Source organism: Loxodonta africana, chromosome 2, assembly GCF_030014295.1.
Source record: "Loxodonta africana isolate mLoxAfr1 chromosome 2, mLoxAfr1.hap2, whole genome shotgun sequence".
NCBI lineage: Eukaryota > Metazoa > Chordata > Mammalia > Proboscidea > Elephantidae > Loxodonta > Loxodonta africana.
Window position 1 is genome coordinate 125783863 of NC_087343.1, and position 23821 is coordinate 125807683.

Sequence of the window (23821 nt, forward strand, 5' to 3'; positions counted from 1 at the left end):
ATAGGCTCTCCAAGGAGTAGCTGGTAAAGCCAGATTGCCAGCCTTTTGGTTAGCAGCTGAGCTCTGAACCACTGTGCCACCAGGGCTCCACTGATAGCACAGTAGACCTTTAAAATATACCTTCACGTAAATGGAAGCAGTGTTTTCTTAGCATTAGGCGAGATTTTGAATGTTTTGTTTTGTTAGATATGCCTTAGAATCAGGCTTTTACTGGCCTTTCTGAATTAATCATTAGCTACTCCTTTTTTCTTTTCTTTTTTTTGAGTGGTGCTGTGTGCCAGGCACTCTTCTAAGCATTTAATATGTATTAACTCATTTAATTAACACCCTAGTTCTTATACCCATTTTAGCTGTAAGGAAACTGAGGCCCAGAGTGTAAAATAAGCTTTAGTGGGTTGCACAGACAAGCCATATTATGTTAGTGACAGAGTATTTAGTAATATCAGATCTTCTTTTTTTTTTTTTTTTTATAATTATACAAGCAATATATAGGTAGGTCCTTTTTCAAAGTTAATATATAGCTTTTTAAAAAGATTCTTTAAACCTTTGTTTTTCTCTCTAGCTTGACTCGTGGTATGTTATTTTAAATGGCACTGTAGAAATCAGTCATCCAGATGGAAAAATTGAAAATCTCTTTATGGGAAATAGTTTTGGAATTACTCCCACTCTGGATAAGCAGTACATGCATGGTGTTGTCAGGACTAAAGTAGATGATTGTCAGGTAAGCTTATTTCTTGGTAGTCAAGTACTTTTGTTTGTTCGTTAATTAAAAATGGCCAAGCCTGTTTTTTCTTCCTTAAAATAAAATAGCTTTATTTGAAGATTAAGAGTTTCAGAAGCTCTCAGTTAATAAAGGAAATTAGATGTTATTTCCACCACAAATATTTTTGTAATTGAGCAAACTATATCTGGTAGAGAGATACATGTATAAAAGAGAATATGCCAAAAAGACGTTGGTTTGTTACATTTCTATCTGCTAGCCAGCTCGGTCTTTTTTTTTTTTTTTTTTAAATAAATAAATAAAGGAAAGAAATAGGAACTTCTGGTTTGTTTGTTTCTAACTTACTCCTGCTTCGTGTTTTCTTTGCATAGTGTCAGTTTTGAGAGAAGTAGATGTTCACTTCTCCTTTTACAGCAGAATTTAAAACGGATTTGACTTCTTTGCTGTCTTTGTGTATGAATTACTTATTTCATCTCTTTTTTTTGTTAAGGACCAAAGGGATCGAATGAAAAAGAACTGATGCCACTTGGTTTCTTACCTTTGTGCTCTGACTTGGTGCATAGTGATATATTTATGTACTACAGGTTCATTAATTGTCCCCATGTTATTCTTGGACAGTTTGTCTGCATAGCCCAGCAGGATTATTGGAGAATTTTAAATCATGTGGAAAAAAATACTCATAAAGTTGAAGAAGAGGGAGAGATTGTTATGGTGCATGAGCACCGAGAACTAGACCGGAGCGGAACCAGGAAAGGACACATTGTAATCAAGGTGGGTGGTTTTCACTTACCTAGTCACTGATAGAGTAAAGTTTTCATCTTACTTAAAAGACTTTGAATCACTTTTTGAGTAGTGTAAGACAATTCACATAAATGTGTTGGCTCATTTTCCTTTTTTTAGTTGGTTCTTATATATTTTAATGATGAAAGGTAACATTGCCATTTAATATCAGTATGGGTAGGATATTATTTTAGACTATACTGGTCAAGATTTTCCTTCTCAAATTTATTTTATGATCCATTGATAACTGGAGTTAATTTCATTGAAGCTAGCAATGTTTTGAAACAATGGAAAATGCAAGGGCTGGCCATAAGGCATACTGAATACTAGGTGAAGATGCCCAGTGCTTACTGAATGGATCTCTGTAGCGTTGAAATAGGATTGGCTTCTCTGAACCTTACTTTCTTCATCTGAAAATGAGAATGATAAAACAAGGTTTTATAAGGGCTACCCATTGTTGTCAAGTCAATTCTGACTCATAGTGACCCTATAGGACAGAGTAGAGGGTTTCCAAAGAGTGGCTGGTGGATTTGAACTGCCAGATGCTTTTGGTTAACAGCCAGATGCTTAACAACTGCGTCACCAGGGCCCCACAGAGTAAAACTGTCCCATGGGGTTTCTAAGGAGCAGCTGGGGGATTCGACCTTTTACAGCTATAGCTCTTAACCACTGCGCTGCCAGGGCCTCTTGTAAGGGCTAAGTGAGGGAAATCAAAGCCTTAGCATGTTGCAGAGTCTGAGTATTAATCCCCATCTGGTTTTTCCTTCTCTAACTCCCTCCTCTTCCTCCACTGCCTTTCTTCCCTCTTGTCTCTTTAAAATCCTCTAGATGTAAAATAAGCCAATTACAGTTGAAAGAGAGGAAATGGATGCATGACTATTTCCCTTTTCAAGCTTGTCTTGATTGCAAAATAATAAAAATGTCATTGTTAATTACAAATGCAGCAGTTTATTTAATAATATGAAGAGATAAGAGATAATCTGAGCCTGATGGCCAGTCTGTTCATCTTCAGCAGGAGTCAGGCTGTTTCTCAAAGCTGTCTCTTTCTTTTCCTAAGCTGATGAGTGCAAGCTTTGTAGAAAAGATGAGCATGTGGATGGACTGCCATAGCCTAACGTATATACTTTGTCAGTTTAACTTATTTTATATTTTTATGGAGGCTTATGCTTTTTAATAGTTTATTACTTACAGAAAAGTTGCAGTAATAGTACAGAGAGCTCCCTTACCCAGATTCCCCAACCGTTAACATTTCACTGCATTTGCTCCACTATCATCAGTCTTTTTCTGAGCCATTTGAAGGCAAGCTGCAGACATGATACCTCATCACTCCTAAATATTCCAGTGTGTGTTGTCTGAAAACAAGAACGTGCTCCTTCATAATTACCACAGAACTCATCAAGTTAGGAAGTGAATACAGATAAAACAATACCATTCAGCCCACATACCCTATTTAGATTTCACCAGCAGCGTCTCTTTTTCCTTTCTGGCCCAGGATCTCATCCAGGAACACGAGCTACATTTAGTTGTCATGTCACTTCACTCTATTCCAGTCTAGAACAGTTTCTCAATCTTCCAGTGTTATCCCTATTCTCAGTAGTTTTAAAGAATATAGACCTTATATTCTGTAGGATGACCCTTAACTTGGATCGGCCAGTGTTTCCTCATGACTAGAATCAAATAATCCTTTCCTGGCAGGAATTTCACAGAAATGAGTTCATACCAGTACTTCCAATTTCAATCCTATACCACAGAGTTTTTTTTTTTTAATCTTTTTCTTTCCTTGTTTGTAAATGCCTTCTCTAACAACGACTCTCTTTATGCTCAGTATATTTATTTGTTCATGGTAACCAATCTGTACCATGCCAGCCATCTCTTCCACCTGCCACATCTAAATACCACCCCCCTTCCAGTATACCATGTTTCTGGATGCTAGTCTTGGCAGGAACTCCGCTTCAGTGATTTAGCCAGTCAGAATAAATGTCCTCTCTTCAAGATGTTGATCAGTTCCCAGCTCTGACTTAACTGTAGTTCATCTAAGAACCAGATTTAAGCAACCCCAAACTATGATTGACCTGAATGATGTGCCCAATTTGGTATTCTTAGGTTTAAAGTCTTTTGGAGGGTGGTAAATGAATGAATAGGAATGACCATGGTCCTGTTGACCCTTAAGTAGATGATATGAAGAGCCGTGTTTCTAACTTTCTCCTAGAGAAATAATATTCACATGATTTAGCAACAGATACCTTTAAAAAAAACTCTTAGATAAAAACACTGTTAGTTTTTACCATACAGTTACTCTGAATAATGAGATTGTTTGGGTGAATACAACAAGTTGAAATTTGGGATTATGGACAACATACTGTGGACTGCCAAAAGAACTAACAAATCTGCGTTAGAAGAAGTACAGCCAGAACGCTCTTTAGAAGCAAGATGGTGAGACTGCGTCTCACATGCTTTGGACATGTGATCAGGAAGAATCAGTCCCTGGAGAAGGATATCATGCTTGGTAAAGTAGACAGTCAGCGAAAAAGAGGAAGATCCTCAATGAAATGGATTGACAAATTGGCTGCAACAATGGCTCAAGTATAACAACAATTGTGAGGATGGTGCAGGACCGTGGACAGTGTTTCATTCTGTTGTACATAGGGTCTCTATGAGTTGGAACCAACTCAGTGGCACTCAACAACAAGAAGAGAGTTAACATCTGGTTTGTTTATATTTTTTTTGTGTACCCACTTTTGAAAATTTGGCTCAGAAGCTCAAAGAGATACAGTGGGAAGATATTTACATAACTTTTCATATGTTGGAGATGGGCAAGCAGTTAAAACTCTGAATTAATGTAAAAATTAGAACTTCTGGTTCTTCTCAAGATGGTGAGCTAGCATGAAGAAGTTGTAAAAGAGAAAACCTCTATTCTAAGAGCTAGCAACAACAGTGAAACAGGTTATCTTGAACTGGTGTGTGGTTCCTACAGCCTGAGGCAGAAAAGAGTTTGAGGTGGATTGAATTGGAAGTGATCTTTCTTTTTTTTTTTTAAACTCTTGCCCTTTTCCTTCTTTTGCCCTTGGACAGTCATTACATGTCCCCCCACTGCAGCAGAAGTGGTAGCAGCAATCCACATTAAGGGTAATATCAGTAAAGTTCTTAGTGTGATGAGATGCCAATGAAAACAGCTGAGTAACTGCTATTGGATATTTATTCCTCTGCCTTTCATCTCTCCAAACCTTTGGGTGGTGGTGGATTTCAGTTTAGGGAGACTACCTTGTCCCAGGGTTAAGAGTTTAAAGGTGAAGCTCTAGTTTGGGAGGTTTAGACAACTCTAATTTGAGGAGTGGCTACAAAGTGGAGTAATCAAGACGAGTTCTTTGGTTGCTGAGCTGTTTATTTCCTAATCCTTTCTGTCCTTGGATTTTTAGGCAACACCTGAGCGTCTCATCATGCATTTAATAGAAGAACATTCTATTGTGGACCCAACTTATATTGAAGACTTCCTATTAACTTACAGGACATTTCTTGAAAGTCCTTTGGATGTTGGGATCAAACTGTTGGAATGGTTTAAAATTGACAGCTTAAGGGATAAGGTTGGTTTTATAAATATAAAGGGCGCAAAAGTGTTTTTTAAGCTTTAAATTTTATTCATAAAACCTTTTGCAGTTGGTAAATTCAATGTTTATTTTTATAACATGATTCAGTTCATTAAAGAATTACTATAGATTTATATCCGTAGCCATAAAGCTCAGATCCCTCCCTCCCAGTTTTGGGCATGCTTTTGGAATCTAATTTTACAGAAGGAATGCCTCTCATAATCATACGCCGTTTCCTCCGTGTTTCCACAGGTGACACGAATCATACTATTATGGGTAAATAATCATTTTAATGATTTTGAAGGTGATCCTGCTATGACTCGATTTCTGGAAGAATTTGAAAAAAATCTGGAAGATACAGTAAGGCTCAAAAGAATTTTTTTTTCTTCAGTATCAGGGCCTCCTTCCAAGAACATCAACTCAGAACAGCTTTCATCTCCTATGTCCTGAACTTCTATCCTGAGAACTTGCAAAACTGTATTCTAGACCTTCACTCATCCTCTGCCACCCCAACCCAAACAAAAACCTGAAGTCGTGCTTTTTCCTGACTCTCCTGTTTCTGTCATTCTTTTAGTCAGACAGTCTTATTAACCCTTGTGTTGTACTTGGATCCCTCTTACACTTTTGCATGAATTCCCTGGCCAAGATGTCTGGTCAGTTGCTGAAGTCACCTGGGTCACTGATTAGGCATACATGTATTTTCTCATGTTATCTCTCAAATGCTTCCTCGGAGTCTGCTAGCTGATCTTAATTCTAGTCTTTTTTTCCTTCTATCTAGTCCATTATGTATGGCCAAAAGATTGTTTTTAAACCACAAACGTGATGAGTATTATTTTCTTTGTCAGTAAATCTTACTGCCTACCAAAGTAATACCTCACCTATACATTCAGATCCCTTACCTACCTTTTCAGCATTTTTCCTGTACACCCTAGATTGAAGCCAAACCAGACTATTTTATACTCTGCCAGTTCTGCCTCTTCGACCAAGGTGTTCTCTCAAGCTGTCATTCTCTTCACCCAGTTCTGCTATTTGAAATGCTATGCAGTCTTCAAGGCATATTTTACATTTGAGATCTACAGTAAGACTTTTTACATCTGCTTTCTGTACATGATTTCATCTGTTCTTAATATACAGCTCCTAAGATAACTCTCTCAAGGTCCTCTTAACATCCAAAATAACTATTCATGAGTCCTTTTAAGTTCTCCTTGCCAGATATGAAACTTAGAGCTGCTACTGGGTTGTCTGCTCCAAGCAACTTCAAATTTTAGGAAGTCATTAAATAGCGATGCAGCATAGCGGTTTAAGAGGGCAGCTGTGGAGTCTGATTGCCTGAATTAAGATCTGATCTCCACCACTCACTAGATACATGAGCTTGGACAAGTTGCCTAATGTTTTTGTGCCTCAGTTGTCTTATTTATACAGTGGAGATAGTAGTCCCTAGTTCATTAACAGTTGTTATGAAGATTATAATGAACATAATATAGAACTTGACACGACAAATGCTCAAGAATTGTAGTTAGTACTCATAAAGTATAGGTAGGTTAAGTTGAATGAGGAGAGAAAAATCTAGATTTGATTCCTTTTTCCTTATGCCTAGGTCCTGTAGCCTTCTCAGCAACACATCTCCTCTGTGCAAAATGGGGAGAATGAACAGGGACTGGGGAACTTGATAAAGAGGTCATAGTGGTTCACCACCAGGTTTGATGCCTCCAGTGCTGGCTGTGTAGATATTTAAAGAGCTAATGGGATGTGGACATTGCCTTCTAGTCATGGGATTGTTTTTCAGTAATCACTCAGTCATTAAGTATTTATTGAATTCTATTTTATGCTCCAAGGTGTTGGATGGATCAAAGGAAGTTTAAGACTTAGTCCCTGCCCTGAAAAAACTTTAGCTTCTTGTTATGAACGTGAGATATACACCTATTATATTATTTGAGAATAATTGAATATTAAACTGATATTAGAACCTGAAAGTTAAAACATTACTGAGTTTAAGGAAGACCTAAAATAATGAAGCCTCTCTTGGAAGAGGTGGAGATTTGCATGTTTCTTTGTGTGTTAGAGAGTATTTGGAAAGGTAATTCAAGAGGTTCAAAGTTTTGAATTAAAGTTTAAAAAAATTCTTAACAGCTAAGAGAAATGCAAGATAGGAGTTGAGTGTGCCTTAGGAAGGTTTATTAAATGAGAAATAATTTTTTGTCATCCCTCAGTACTGAGGTATCATTTGAAATCTTTTTTAACTTGTAATTATCTAGAAGTCTTTAAAAATCATATTATCAAGTCTTATTCTTGGCCCAGTTTTACATTACCCCAGCTTATTTACTCTGTGCTCTTTACATTTTCAAATATGACACTGATTCTAATAATTCTAGGTGCTAAAAAGAGCCTATAGGAATAGATACATACATTTTTATATGTTTTTACCATTTCTACTTTACAGAGAATGAATGGTCACCTCCGGTTATTGAATATTGCCTGTGCTGCAAAGGCAAAGTGGAGACAAGTTGTGCTGCAGAAGGTTTCCCGGGAGTCCCCTCTGCATTTCGGCCTTAATGGAGGAAGTGAGAAGGGATTTGGTATTTTTGTGGAGGGAGTAGAACCTGGTAGCAAAGCTGCAGATGCAGGATTGAAACGTGGTGATCAGGCAAGTATATTACCAACTACTTTAGATAAAAGCCTTCCTGTAAGTAATAAGTCTTACACACCCTATCCTCACTTACCAACATAATTAGGTTCCAAAGACCAGGTCATTATGCAAAATCAGTGTTACACAAAAATGGAGGCTGACCATATCAGATCACAAAATGGAAGATAACTATATCATTACATAACTTCCAGATTACATCATTTCATAACTGCCAGACCACTGAGAATCATGTCCCAGCCAAGTCAACACATAACCATCACAGCCAGTGTTACTCTCACCACACATCTTGGTGTTCTTTATTGCCACACATACAATGTTAATGCACAAAATATATAGTAGATTTTTTACCGTTGTCATAAATGCAAAATGTCAGATAAGATAGTTGAACAAGCTAGAGCTTTAAAAAAGTGAGAAGTCGAGAGGCCTTAAGTCTTATTTTCCCCAATGTATAAGGAAGGCAGCCTCTCCACCTTAGAGCCACAACAGGACCAGAAATTGTGCTTTATAAACACATCTGTTGTATGTTAGGCATACACATAATTACCTCCTGATACTCTCATCTGTTGTTTCTTAAGTAAGCATGATTAGTTTAAGGAAATATTTTTCTGAGACACTTTTTAGAACTAATATTTGAAAATAGTTTATTTTAAAAACTTTTATCATATATCCATTACTACTTTGAATGGAAAATTTTATATAGTATGGCCTGAAACACCATGGACTTCTGGGCTCTATCAGTATGACTTTCTTTGAGTGCTCCTGCTGATGACCCAAGGATTAAAAAGCTGTATCAGTTTTTATCAGATTTGTAAGCTTTCACTTAAAGCACAATAAAAATTATTTTAAAAAATCTGTATCAGCTCACAACTTCAGAATATTCCAGAAAGATCAGTATGTTGTAGGCTTTGAAGGAAGGGCACTTACGCCCCATAGCACTCTCAGGTGTAAGTGAACAAAGATTATTGTGTGATTATATCAGCCTAAATAATGTTAATGTGGTAACACAGCTACATTGATGGTACAGAGTGAGCCACATGTGGAACTTGAGAAAGGAGACAGTGGGAGGAATTTGGTAGTGATTTATTCTTTCCATATAGGCACTAGGTAACTGTAGATTAGTGTATTTCAAAATGTGACCTACTGACAGCCTTGCTAAGTAGAAAATGGAATTCCCAGGTTTACCCTAGTCCTTTTAATCGTATTACTCAGGTCCCCAGGGGATAAAATCTGGGACTCTATACTTTTCACAAAGTTTTCTGGATGGTTCTGATACACAGTGAAGGGTAGTTTCCCAAATCTAACTGATTGTCAGAATCACTTGGGAAACTTTACCATTTAAAATTTTTTGTTTGTTCATTCATTCATTTAGAATGTGGCTTTATTTTATTTTTACCTAAACAATGCTATCTTTTTTTTTTTTCAATTATGAGACATTCATGTTATGAGAGATTCAACACTTCAAAGCGGTGGTTCTTATGCAGGGATGATTTTGCCCCCAGGGGACATTTGGCAATATCTGGAGGTATTTTTGATTGTCATGACTCAGGGATTGTCTACTGGCATCTAATCAAAACCCAATGCCATGGAATCGATTTTGACTCATAGTGACCCCACAGGGTTTACAAGGCTATAAATCCTGGGGAGTGGTTGGTGGGTTTGAACTGCTGACCTTTCCGTTAGCTGCTGAGCCCTTTAACCACTGTGCCACCGCTAGTGAGTAAAGGCCAGGGAAATTGCTAAACATCCTACAGTGCACATAGCGACCCCCATGACAAAGAGTTTTCCAGCCCAAAATGTCAGTAGTATGGAGGTTAGGAAACTGGGCCTTACCCCATGCCTACTCATTCAGAATCTCTAAGTAGCGGTAACCAAGGAGCCCTGGTGGCCCAGTAGTTAAGTGCTCAGTTGTGAACCAAAAGGTTGACGATCCAAACCTACCAGCTGCTCTGTGGGAGAAAAGACCTGGCAACCTGCTCCCTTAAAGATTTCAGCCTAGAAAACCCTGTGAGGCAGTTTCACATTGGGTCACTGTGAGTCAGACTCGATTCAGCAGCACACAACAAGAAGTAGCTAGGAAACTGGAACCAGTATCTTTATTGTTCAGATACTTTGTTGAAAACACACTTAGGAATCTCATTCTCCCCCCACCGCCAAAAAAAATGAGATCCCATGATCTCTTCCTAAAAGACAAAATTTATCGTGCTTTTACTCCCTTTAATCCTCCCAACTATTGTTGAAATGATGTGAGACCTTTTAGCTCTAGATAATTACTGTCCTTTTTTTGTGTATCTTTTCTTTCAAGAATACTGTTGACATTTACATTAAGTGTACTAAATTTATTTCTAACAATCTTTTAGATATTTATACGTGCTTACTGATTGATTCATTCACCTCCATTTCATCTAAGCCTTATTTTGCCATTATTTTGATGCGCTTTACAGTTGGCTGGAGTACTTCTAGTTTTTTCTTTTTTAAAAAAGGCAAGCAGATACTGTATTTATATATATCTTTTCATGTCTGATAATGTCTTGCTTTTGTTCAGTGGAATATAAAAATCTTTGATGACAGTGATTTTGCCCTCAGAGCTTTGTAGTCAAAGTGTCCTATCATCTTAGTGTTGTCTGAAAGTCCAGACCTACCTACTTTTATCTTTCTTTTGTAGGTACCTTTGGTTTTTTTCCATCGTACTGATGCTTAGGGATTCTTTATTGCCTGTCTGTGGAATTAAAAAATTTCACTGGGATATGTTTTTTAAAGTTTCTTTTATTATTTTTGCATGCTACTAATGTGCCATTTCAATATGTAGACTTCAGTCCTTTTCAACTCTGGAAATTTTACTAATGTGCTTTTTTTCTTCTTAAAATTTTTTTATTTGCTTTTTCTATTCCTGTATTGATTCACGAGGTCTGCCCTATATGCTATTTTTGTTTGTTTTTTAAGTCATCATGTTTATCTCTTAATCCTTTTCCTTAGCATCAGTATATTTTTTAATAAGCTTCTTGTATGATTCTGAACTACAGCTGTGTTTAGTTTTGGGTAGCCCTGTTGTGAGGGATCAGAAGTGTCCCCACGGAAGAACTCATCTCATTTGTGCTTTTTGCTGTTTGACTTCCTGATTCAATTAGTGATGGGAGGGGGTAGGGGGAAGGTGGGAAAATGATGTTAATGTATCTAAACCAAAACCCATTTCCATCAAGTAGATTCTGACTCATAGCAACCCTATAGGACAGAATAGAACTGCCCCATCTTTACAGAAACAGACTGCCACATCTTTTTCCCATGGAGCAGCTGGTGGGTTCAAACCACCGACCTTTCAGTTGGCAACTGAGCACTTAACCACTGTGCCACCAGGGGTTCTCTATAATGTATCTAGAGTACCATTTTAAATGAATTACCTCTCTTGGAAATGAAATAAATTTACATTTAGAATATTTCACTAAAATTCGTACATATGCACATAGGCAGTAATTTTTGTGAGCTGATCTTATCTGACGTGATTAAAATTTTTATTTCATGAATATACCATCTTACTTAAAAAACAAACGAAAAAAACTAATATGATCCCAGAAGAAATAATTATCTTTAAAAAATGGTGATAGTAGAGAACGTGGGAAATAACACAATATAGAAAAAAAGAAATCAGCAATGATCTTACTTCTTACAGAGATAACCAGTGTTCACATATGGGTGCATTTTATTCAAGTTTCATTTTATTTTTTAACCATTAAACTTTTAAGGTTATAAAAGAAACCAGTACTGTTTGTTTTCATTTTTATTTTTCAAATACTTTTCTTTTAAGATAATGGAAGTAAATGGACAAAACTTTGAGAACATTACATTTGTGAAGGCCCTTGAAATTTTGAGGAATAATACTCATCTTGCACTTACTGTAAAGACCAACATTTTTGGTGAGTGTTGTGAAAACTGAGTTTTTTTGTGATACAAAAGAGAAAAATTATAGTGAAAGATGTGATGATAAAATGTAAACATGTTTTTATCTGAGCTATTTGAACATTTTTAGGATCTTTAGTATCGAGCTATACAATTACATATTGTAGAGTTTTCATTTTTTATTTGTATTTAATTATTTTGTTATTACTAAATAAGTTTTAAAATAGATGTACAGCTATACTCAGTCATTTTTGAAATGTCTATTGAGCATTTATTATGTATTCAACTCTGCTAGAAGTATACTGAATGAAACTTAGAAGTCATAATCAGGTTTTTTTCCCCCTGCTGATGTGTAAATCAGTCAAATTCTCTTGAAATAATAATGTAAATGCCAAATAGCTGTTTCATGGAAATAAATGAATTTAGTAAAACAGTGAATTAAGTAACCGATGCATTATAGATGTCTATTAATAACATGCACTACCTTTCTGTGTAAAAATGTTGACTGCTGTGCCTGTATCACGTTTTGATCATGTTGTTGCTTGAATAAAGCAGTAACTAAGCTTCTACAACATCTGTTTATGCTTTTAAACTTTTGGGGAAGACTTTCTACACTTTGTTTCATAGACACCACAGGATTTTCTCTGAGATTTTGAGAAAGGCAACAATTAAAACAGTTGAAAACTATCAAAGAAAGTTTAAGAGTTTTTATCAAGTACAGAAGAAAAAAATTTCTTTAGATCAGTTAGGTTGCAATTTGAGAAGTTAGAGTTGACTTTAAAAGATATGTCTATGGAAAGGAAGTATGAGTTTTGTTTTTCTCACTTAGGCTCCTCCTTGACTGTACTTAGTCATAATGAAAACTTAAGACATTTGGTATTTTTCCTCTTTTCACTTGAGTTCCTTTGACTAAAGTACATCATGTTAAATCTAGTGAGCCTTTCCTAATACTGTGTTACTGTAGCCTAGAATAAGTCAGTAAGCCTTCACAGTTACTGAATTTCTTGGAATTTGGACTAGTATCTGCAAATGTCAAGTTTTGGATTAAACAGAAAGGATTCAGATTTTTAAAAATATGAAAGCAAAGCTTGCTCTGTTACCTCGGGCAAGGTATTATAGTCTCTCTAAGCTTCAGCCCTACATGTCTGTCAGTTTGGCATCCTGTGAGGGCTTGCATGTTGCTGTGATGCTGGAAACTATGCCACCAGTATTCAAATACCAGTAGGGTCACCCATGGTGGACATGTTTCAGCTGAGCTTCTAAGGCATTCTAAGACAGACTAGGAAGAAGGACCCGGCAGTCTGCTTCTGAAAAGATTTACCCAGTGAAACATCATTTGATAAAGTGCCAGAAGATGAGCCCCTCAGGTTGGAAGGCACTCAAAATACAAAAAGGGAAGAGCTGCCTCCTCAAAGTAGAGTCGACCTTAATGACGTGGGTGGAGTCAAGCTTTTAGGACCTTCGTTTGCTGATGTGGCATGACTCAAAATGAGAAGAAACAACTGCAGACATCCATTAATAATAAGAATGTGGAACGTACAAAGTATGAATTGGAAGTTGTCAAAAACGAGGTGGAATGCATAAACATTGATAGCCTAGGCATTAGTGAGCTGAAATGGACTGGTATTGGCCATTTTGAATCGGACAGTCATATAGCCTACTATGTCAGGAACAACACCTTGAAGAGTAATGGTGTTGCATTCATCATCAAAAAGAACATTTCAAGATCTGTCCTGACATACAGCATTGTAAGTGATAGAATGATATCCATACGCCTACATGGAAGACCAGTTAATACGACTGTTATTCAAATTTATGCACCAACCAGTAAGGCCAGAGATGAAGAAATTGAAGATTTTTATCAACTTCTGCAGTCTGAAATTGATTGAACATGCAATCAGTGTGTATTGGTAATTACTGGTTACTGGAATTCAAAAATTGGAAACAAAGAAGGATCATAGTTGGAAAATATGGCCTTGGTGGTAGAAACGATGCTGGAGATTGTATGATAAAATTTTCTAAGACCAACGACTTCTTCATTGCAAATACCTTTTTTTCACCAACATAAACAGCAACTATATACATGGACCTCACCAGATGGAATACACCGGAATCAAATTGACTACATCCGCAGAAAGAGATAATGAAGAAGCTCAATATCATCAGTTAGAACAAGGCCAGGGGCCGACTGCGAAACAGACCATCAATTACTCATATGCAAGTTCAAGTTGAAACTGAAGAAAGTTAGAACAAGTCTGTGAAAGCGAAAGTATGACATTGAGTACATCCCACCTGAATTTAGAGACCATCTGAAGAATAGATTTGACACGTTGAACACTAATGACAGGAGACCAGATGAGTTGTGGAATGACATCATACCTGAAGAAAGCAAGAGGTCATTAAAAGGACAGGAAAGAAAGAAAAGACCAAAGTAGATGTCAGAAGAGACTCTGCAACTTGCTCTTGAACGTCAAGTAGCTAAAGTGAAAGGAAGAAATGATGAGGTAAAAGAGTTGAACAGACGATTTCAAAGGGCGGCTCCAGAAGACAAAGTATTATAATGACATGTACAAAGACCTGGAGATGGAAAACCAAAAGGGAAGAACACACTCTGTGTTTCTCAAGCTGAAAGAACTGAAGAAAAAATTCAAGCCTCGAGTTGCAGTAGTGAAGGATTCTGTGGGGAAGATATTAAATGATTCAGGAAGCATCAAAAGAAGATGGAAGGAATACACAGAGTCATTATGCCAAAAAGAATTGGTCGACGTTCAGCCATTTCAAGAGGTGGCATATGATCAGGAACCAATGGTACTGAAGGAAGAAGCGCAAGCTGCACCTAAGACATTGGCTAAAAACAAGTCTCCAGGAATTGACAGAATACCAGTTGAGGTGTTTCAACAAACCAGTGCAGTAGTGGAGGTGCCCACTCACCTATGCCGAGAAATTTGGCAGACAGCTACCTGGCTGACCGACTGGAAGATATCTATATTTATGCCTATTCCCAAGAAAGGTGATCCTACTGGATGTGGAAATTATCAAACAATATCATTAATATCACACGCAACTAAAATATTGCTGAAGATCATTCAGAAGCGGCTTCAGCAGTATATTGACAGGGAACTGCCAGAAATTGAAGCCAGATTCAGAACAGGACATGGAACCAGGGATATCATTGCTGGTGTCAGATGGATCCTGACTGAGAGCAGAGAATACCAGAAAGATATTTACCTGTGTTTTTTTGACTTTGCAAAGGCATTCAACTATGTGGATCATAACAAATTATGAATGACATTGTGAAGAACGGAAATTCCAGAACACTTAACTGTGCTCATGAAGAAACTGTGCATAGTTCAAGAGGCAGTCATTCGGACAGAACAAGGGGATACTGATTGGTTTAAATTCAGGAAAGATGTGCATCAGAGTTGCATCCTTTCACCATACCTGTTCAATCTGTATGCTGAGCAAATCTGAGAAGCTGGACTATATGAAGAAAAACGGGACATCAGGTTTGGAGGAAGACTCGTTAACAACCTAATATGCAGTTGACACAACCTTGCTTGCTGAAAGTGAAGAGGACTGGAAGCACTTACTGATGAATATCAAAGACCACAGCCTTCAGTATGGATTACATTTCAACATAAAACAAAAATCCTCACAACTGGACCAATGAGCAACATTATGATAAATGAGGAAAAGGTTGAAGTTGTCAAGGATTTCATTTTACTTGGATCCACAATCAACATCCAAGGAAGCAGCAGTCAAGATCAAAAAACACATTGCATTGGGCAAATCTGATACAAAAGACCTCTTTAAAGTGTTGAAAAGCAAAGGTGTCACCTTGAAGATTTTTAAGGTGTGCCTGACCCAAGCCATGGTGTTTTCATTCGCCTCCTATTCATGTCAAAGCTTGACAATGAAGAAAGAAGACTGAAGAAGAATTGACGCCTTTGGATTGTGGTGTTGGCAAAGAGTATTGAATATACCATGGCTTGCCAAAAGAAGGAACAAATCTGCCTCGGAAGACGTACATCCAGAATGCTCCTTAGAAGCGAGGATGGCTAGAGTATGTCTCACATACTTTGGACATGTTGTCAGAAGGCATCAGTCCCTGGAGAAGGACATCATGCTTGGTAAAGCAGAGGGTCAGTAAAGAAGAGAAGACCCTCAATGAAGTGGATTGACACAGTGGCTGCAACAGTGGGCTTAACCATAATGATTGTGAGGATGGTACAGGACCAGGTAGTGTTTTGTTCTGTTGTACGTGGGGTCCTGTGAGTCGGAATCAATTCGATAGCACCTAACAACAACAACAACAAGCCTCAGTTTCTTCAACTCTATTTCTTAGGATTATTGTAGGGATTAACTACCTTTAAACCTTTTGAGCCTGCCACATAATATTTACTAACTGGTATCAAATATTAGTATATTTAAAGTATAGATATAGCATAATGTAGTGGTTAACACCTGGAATCTGGGAGACAGAAGAAGTAGGTCTGAGAGATGTAAAGGCAGAGAAGCCACATCCTCAGAACCCTTTGAATGGTAAGAAACAACTGTCCAACAGAACCTAGAAGGAATGTGGTGGATAGCAAGAGTTAAATGGTGCCAGAAAGGGGGACCCTATCAGTCATTACCTTCTTCCTTACCCGAGGTAGAGTGGACACAGCCAGCATTCACCCTAACCAAAACATCAAAGAGCATTTGTGGAAATGGTACATTTTAATCTGGGTGTGGTGCCCTACAATAAAGCCCTGTTAACTCTGGCGCTGTTAACTGGCATTTCTGTAAACCAGAGTTGAACAGTTAGGTCATCCTACATGAAACTCCCAGATAGAACACCTACAAAAAAGAACTCTGTGACCAGAAGACAGATCTTTTCAGGTGATACAGAGCAAACCTGCTTGGTCTATTTATGTTAATTAAAACTGACAACCAGGGATCACTAGGCGTAGGGGAGCCAAGATAATTTAGAAGAAATGGTGAGGGGACCTAATAAGTGAGCTTACAGATTCTGGAAAAAACAGGTAATTTAAGGAAAAGAAGAAAAGAGATTTTAGAACTCTGCCCTAAGAGATTTGAAATTCATCTTTTAAAACAACAGGGTGTTAGGAAAAAAGAATCATTAAGAAAGAAGTAGCTGTTAGAGTGACTTAAAATATGGTAGCAAAGACTAAAATATTCAGTAGAAGGAGCAGATAATAAAGTCGGGGAAATCTCCCAAACTATAGAACAAAAATACAAAATAAACACTACTCCAGGAGATATACAGAAATTATGGGGAAAAACATATTAAAGAAATAATAACAGTTTTACCATAATAAAATAAAAAGAAGTAACAGCAGAAATTACCCCAGAATGAAAGAAGGATGTGACTGTTCAGATTCAAAGGGCCCACTGAATTCTGAGCAAAGTGAATTTAAAGCATGTCTGTTTCAACATTGTGTTTCCAGTTTTGACTGAAGACAACTAAAAGAGCTAGACCAGGTATAAAAAGTAGGTACTTAGCAAGAACTACCTAACATAAAACAGGAAATTTGACCTCAAAGAGGTGACTTGAGCCATATCCACCCTGGGACATTTACCAGTACAAAAAAGACAGCTCAGACACTGAGCATCTTTTGGCAATAAACTCCCAGAAAAAAAGCAAAAGGATTGGAGTCCTGCAGTTGCTAGGAGCACAAACTCCTGATGTGTTTAATCCCTTTTCCCCGTCTGTTACTGTAACTCAAAGGGATGTCTTTTTCTTTCCAGGGCCATTTTCCCATCCATAGAATACAACTGAGAGAAGGAGGCACTTGCTAAAGCCTGGGAGACTCTAGCATAACAACCTTTTAAGGGCTCACCGTAAGATGGATGTGGACTGTACTCTAGCCACCTCCTCTACAAACCAGACCAAACCCATTGCCATCAAGTCTATTCCAGTGGTGTAGTAGTTAAGTGTTGAGCTGTTAACCAAAAGGTCAGCAGTTTGAATCCACCAGCCGCTCCTTGGAACTCTATGGGGCAGTTTTACTCTGTCCTGTAGGGTGGCTGTGACTCTGAACGCCCCTTCTAGCTACCCAGAAAAACTTCAAGCCCTGGCCCTAGACCGTGAACACCCTCAGGTGCCTGGCAAAAGAAAATAGAAATCCTCAGAAGAGGATGGTAATAGCAATCTAGGTCTCAAATTATTTCTAAAAGATTTTCAAATACAGAGTCAAGCAAACTGAACATTAGAGCCACAGGCCACACAACACCAAAAAAAAAAAAAAGTCAGCATTCTCTGTGGGGTATAAACAGGACTCAGAGCAGTTTTAACTTTAACAGGGTATCCTTTGTTGTGGTTTTCTTTGTGTTTATTTTTGTTAGGGTTTGCTGAGTTTTTTAATTTGTGCATTAATGTCTTTCATCATTTCTTGGCCATTATCACTTCAGAGATTGCCTTTGCACTTTCTCTGTCTCCATTCTATCTGGGAGACCAGTTACTCATATGTTAGACCATTTGTATCTTGTGTATTTCTTAGTCTGTCTTACTCTTTCCAATTTTTTTTTTCTCTTTGTGCTTCAATTTGGATATTTTCTAATGACCTGATTTTGAGCAAACTAATCTTGTTTTCTGCTGTATTTTGTTAAACCCATTCAGTAAGTTTAATTTTAGATATTTAATCTTTCAGTTCTAGAATATCCATTTAATCTCTTTTGTAGACTTCAGTTCTCTGTTACACTTCTCCATCTTTTCATCCATTATCTTTCTTTTCCCTTATTTTCTTTAACATATTTATAATGGTTACTATAAAATCCTGTCTCCAACATTTGGATGATTTTTCTTTATCTGCTTTTCTCCTTCATCCTCAGGCATATAGGCCTCGTATCTATAGTTTGTGTGTCTCATAAATTTTTATTGTATGCTGGACACTGTGTATAACTTAGAGAATTAAATTAATATTTTCTCAAGAGAAGATTTGTCTTCCTCTGTTTAAGCAGATAGGATAAGGGGAATTGCACTGGGTCAAGCTGGGTTGCAAAATTATTTAGACTGTCCAGTGATTTCAAGTTGAGAGAAACGCTTGTCATGTTCTTGATGCAGACCCCTCCACAGGTGGAACTTTGTCTCTTAAGCACCAAGAGATTGTGGGAAATTTCACTCTACCTTGTCCTACCCTCTCCCTACTCCCACCTCAGGCATGGCTTCTGATTCAGAGTCTGGTAGGTTTCTGTTTTCTCTTTTTTGTAAATTCTGCTCTTCAGAGATTTTTGAGCATAGCTCCTTACATACCACCCCAACCAGGTCGAAGGCAAAATCTGTTGTGTATTTGTTACAAGCCCTTCCCTGTTGTGCAGCACTGACTCTTAAGCAGCAGAAGACAGTAGGAAATTTCCAGCTAGTCCCCCAGCCTCCTGCATTGTCCTACTAAAAGCATATGTCCCCTAGAGAAAAGCAAGACTGTTTTGGGGCTTCTGTGTGTTCCGGTTTTCATGCCAGCCCTCACAGCCATCAAAAGCTCTCTTTCCCCTAGTAGAGTCCTCTGACTGAGCCACACCTCATGTTTAGACTCAGCAAATGCCACCAGAGGTGAAAACAGCTTGCAATCTCAGCTTGCTCTCTTCCCTCTCTGAAATTTTAGTTCATTTATTCCTTTTCACAGCTTTCTGACATCTTTAAAAATCCCATCCCTCGAATAACTTAACATTTTTATTTTAAATAAAAATAATAAATGCATATATTTTGAAAATGAATATACTACAGAAGGATACACAGTAGAGCCATACAGCACCTTTCCACATCAGTGTATACATACCTTTTTCGTTTTAATTATTGTTGCAAAGAATTTAATTGCACCATTACCGTAATCTGTTAAGCTAATGTCATATTAATAGACATTTGTGCTTACAGTGTTTGCTGCTAATAATGGTATAAGAAAAAATCATTTGTAATTATTTTTTATGCCTACATAGATATACCTACAGGACAAATTTCTCAAAGTGGAATGACTTTTGACAGATACTGGAAATTTTTTCCAGCCAAAAGTTGTCTGAAGGCCTGTGTTGGGTATAATGAACTTTTTAATTATTTATTTACATTTCTTTAATTATGAATGAGATCCTTTGTGTAAACTTTTAATTTCATTTGCCCATTTTAATACAGTTATTCATCTTTTATTGAGTTGTTTGAGTACTTTATAAATAAAAGACAGTAACTTTTTAATTTTCAGAGTTGCAGATATTTTTCCCCAAGTTATTTGTCTTTTGACTTTTCTTGTTTTTAATACATGCACACACACGAGTAGGTATATGTGTACGTACATACATATGCGTATGTGTAGAGTCATTTTTAATCTTTATGTGGTCAAATTTATTAAGCTTTTCTTTTGCGTATTCTTGGGTACCTTTATTTCCGATTCATGTATTATATCTGATATTGCCATTAAAAAAAAAAAATTGCTGTCGAGTTGATTGCAACTCATAGCAATCCTATAGACCCCATAGGACAGAGTAGAACTGCCCCGTAGGATTTCCGAGGAGTGGCTGGTGGATTCAAACTGCCGACCTTTTGGGTTGCAGCCATAGCTCTTAACCACTCTGCCACCAGGGCTCTGATATTGCCATCAATGGCATTGTAATTGCAGTTGTTCACCATTCTTTAAATTTTGTCCTTAGCTAATTTTTTTAACACATTTTTCTTCTGTATCTAAAAAATCACATGCTCACAAATTTTGAATTATGTACACAAAGTCTAGTGAAGATATAAACTCCTATGTAAGCCTTTGAATCACCTCACATATACACTGTAGCCAGAGAGACCTTCTGTCCCCAACCCTTTAAAGATTTGTATTGGTCTTAAGAAAAAAATTCAAAAACTTTACCATAGCATTATCTGGGCTTTTCACTCATTACACTGTATTTTGTTCTCTGCAGTCTAAACATCTTCCTTCTACCACAGGGACTTCGAACTTCAGATCCCTGAACCTGGAATCATTCCTCCTTCCCTTGCTTTTACCTAGTCAAAATCTACTCATCTTTCTGACCTCTTCTTACAAGGTGATACACTTGAAGATCTTTCCTACCATCTAAATTAGTTCCTCTGTTTACATTCCCTCTCTCTACCATGTATCTTAGACAGACTGAGTTTCCCAAATGATGAATCTGCAAACATCTACTGTAGTGCCTGGCATATATTCATGTTATTATTATTGTTAGTTGCTATTGAGTCACTTCCAACTCATGGAGACCCATGTGTTATGTAGAGTATGACTGCTCTATAGGGTTTTCAAAGTGGTGACCTTTTGGAAACAGATCACCAGGCCTGTTTTCCAAGGCGCCTCTGGGTGTGTTCAAACTACCAACCTTTCAACTAGTAGTTAAGTGCTTAACTGTTTGCACCACCCTAGTTCAGTAAACACCTTCTAAATGGAGATCTTGGTTTTAGCTCCAAAAACTTTTGCTGCTTGTTTTAAAATAAAGTGAAACTTTAAAGATAGAAACTGAAAGGAACTTAGCAGAATATCTTTGAAAGGCAACTCCTAAGGATCCCCATTATTTTGAAGGCAAAATAAAAAAAAAAAAAATGTGCTTTTCACAAGCTTGCAATGGATTTGGTAATATAGTATCATCCTTCTGGTTAAAGCCCTGTAAATGAGGCATATTTTACAAATATTGTTGTATAGATCAATTCTTAAGGTTTTTTCCATTTGAATCATTCTTATAAATTCTTTGATGTTGTGGGAAACCATTGCCTTCTTTCATCCTCAGATCAACAGAGAAGATCACAATTTTCTGTGGTTGGGTTTTAAGTGGGTATATTTATACATGTACAGTTTTTTCTTCTAAAAACGTACAAAGTATATTGCTGAGAGCTATACATAATGATAAGCTGAGTGTTTGGCTTTACAGCTCACATGGCTGAAAACCTTTAAAGTCTATTCTCAAGAATATGCAACTGCCACTTCTCTTTTGCTCAGACTTCCCCAGGCACCGTAGCTTTCCAGGAAACTTACCTTCTACTTTAACGTATATGTTCTTAGTGGGTTTTTTTTTTTCCCTAGAAGTCTGTCTGTCTTATTTAAGAACACACATTTAAAACAACAATAATAAAAACTTCTTTACATGACATTACTTAATGAAAAATAGATGATACAGATTTTCCTAACTGGAAAATGAGATACTAATAGCTTCTAATAGTTTCTAGATATGTATGTAGCCTTATACAGATTTATTCTTCTTTCTCCTGATCCCAGGGACACCTAGTCCCTCTCACAAGGTGAAATAGGGTCTAGGCAAAGAGATTGCTAGGCATGCAGGTCTCCAAATGTGCCTGTGCCCTCATTAAAAAAAACTGAAAAAAGTAAAGTAATTCACCAGTCTTAGGAATGGTAGGAAAGTACCTAAGATATGATTGGTTGTTTGCTTCAGACCACTATAGTGAATATTCGTTAACTGTTTTACTGAGTAACTGTAAGCCTCATAAACATTACCTTGAGGAAATTGTCATGGATTACTAAATTTAGTACTGTTTATTTCTGGTAAAAACAGGTTCAGTAAAGCTTACCTCATGTTTTTAATGGCTAAATTTTGCAAAATTGAACCTGACTCTTTTTTTTTTTTTCTAGTACTTAGAGCATGTTCTTCCCTGGAGAAGAACATCATGCTTGGCAAATTAGAGGGTTGGTGAAAAAGAGGAAGACCCTCAATGAGATGGCCTGACGCAGTGGCTGAAACAATGGGCTTAAGCATAACAACAATTGTGAGGGTAACTCAGGACCAGGCAGTGTTTCGTTCTTTTGTACATAGGGTCGCTTTGAGTTGGAGCTGACTCAGTGACACCTAACAACAACAAAGTACTTAAAATCTCATCTCAACTCATCACGATATAATAAGGAATATCATATAAATAATAAAAAATAAATGTTTCTATAAAATTTGAATTGATGAAAATTAAATAGGAACCTCTGAGCTTTGCAAACATATGCTGACAGCCCACCCACTTTTTTTTTCATTTTTCCCTGTGACTTCCTTTTATCATATGGCAATATCAGAAGTATGTTGTTGTTAGTTGCCTTTGAGTCCCCTCCAATGCATGGCAACTTTATGTATAATGGAATGAAATGTTGTCCAGTCCTGCACCATCTTCATGATCATTAGTATATTTGAGTCCATTTTTGCCGCTGTTGTGTCAGTCCATCTCATTCAGGGTTTCCCTTGTTTTCGCTGATCCACTACTTTACCAAATATGATGTCCTTTTCTAGTCACTGTTCATTCCTGATGATGTGTCCAAAGTAAGACAAAGTCTCACCATCCTCGCTTCTAAGGAGCATTTTGGTTGTATTTCTTCCAAGACTGATTTGTTTGTTCTTTTGACAGTCCACCGTATATTTAATATTCTTCACCAATACCACAATTCAAACGCATCAATTCTTCTCTTATCTTCCTTTTTCATTATCCAGCTTTCACATGCATATAAGGCCATTGAAAAGACCATGGCTTGGGTCAGGCACACCTTAATCGTCAAAGTGACATCATTGCTTTTAAAGCTTTAAAGAGGTCTTTCACAGCAGACTTGCCCAACGCAATATATTGTTTGATTTCTTGACTGCTGCTTCCATAGACACTGATTATTGATCCAAGTAGAATGAAGTTATTGACAATTTCAGTTTTTTCTCCAATTTATGATGATGATTATCGGTCCAGTTGTGAGGATTTTTATTTTCTTCGTGTTCAGGCATAATCCATACCGAAGGCTGTAGTCTTTTGACTTTCATCACCAAGTGTGTCAAATCGCCTTCATTTTTGACAAGCAAGGTTGTTTCATCTGCATGTAGCAGTTTGCTAATGAGTCTTGCTCCAATCCTGATGCTGCATTCTTTTTAACATATTTCTACTTCTTGGATTATTTAATCAGCATACAAATTGAATAAATAAAGCAAAAGGTTACAGCCTAGCCATTTTTCCAATTTTGAACCACACAGTATCCCCTTGTTCTATTTGAACAACTGCCCCTTGATCCACGTGTTCCATACGAGCACAATTAGGTATTCTGGAATTCCCATTCTTCATAATGTTATCCATAATTTGTTATGATCCACACAAAAGTTGATAAAACACAGGTAAAATCTTTGTGGTATTCTCTGATTTTGGTCAAGATCCATTTAATAACACCAGTAATATTCCTTATTCCACATTTTCTTTTGAATCTGGTTTAACCTTCTGGTATAGTCAAGTGC

The 23821-nt window shown here is 37.2% G+C and overlaps 1 protein-coding gene across 15 annotated transcripts in view; it reads left to right on the forward strand.

Annotated features, from left to right (window-relative positions):
• RAPGEF6 (Rap guanine nucleotide exchange factor 6) overlaps window positions 1–23821 on the forward strand; it is a 267271-nt gene that overhangs the window by 165439 nt on the left and 78011 nt on the right. For all 15 annotated transcript variants that reach the window (XM_023548454.2, XM_023548476.2, XM_023548463.2 and 12 more), the window contains 6 exons: window positions 563–721; window positions 1340–1492; window positions 4918–5082; window positions 5338–5445; window positions 7526–7729; window positions 11532–11640. In XM_023548454.2, the coding sequence (XP_023404222.1) occupies window positions 563–721; window positions 1340–1492; window positions 4918–5082; window positions 5338–5445; window positions 7526–7729; window positions 11532–11640 (898 nt within the window). The remainder of the gene's footprint in view (window positions 1–562; window positions 722–1339; window positions 1493–4917; window positions 5083–5337; window positions 5446–7525; window positions 7730–11531; window positions 11641–23821) is intronic.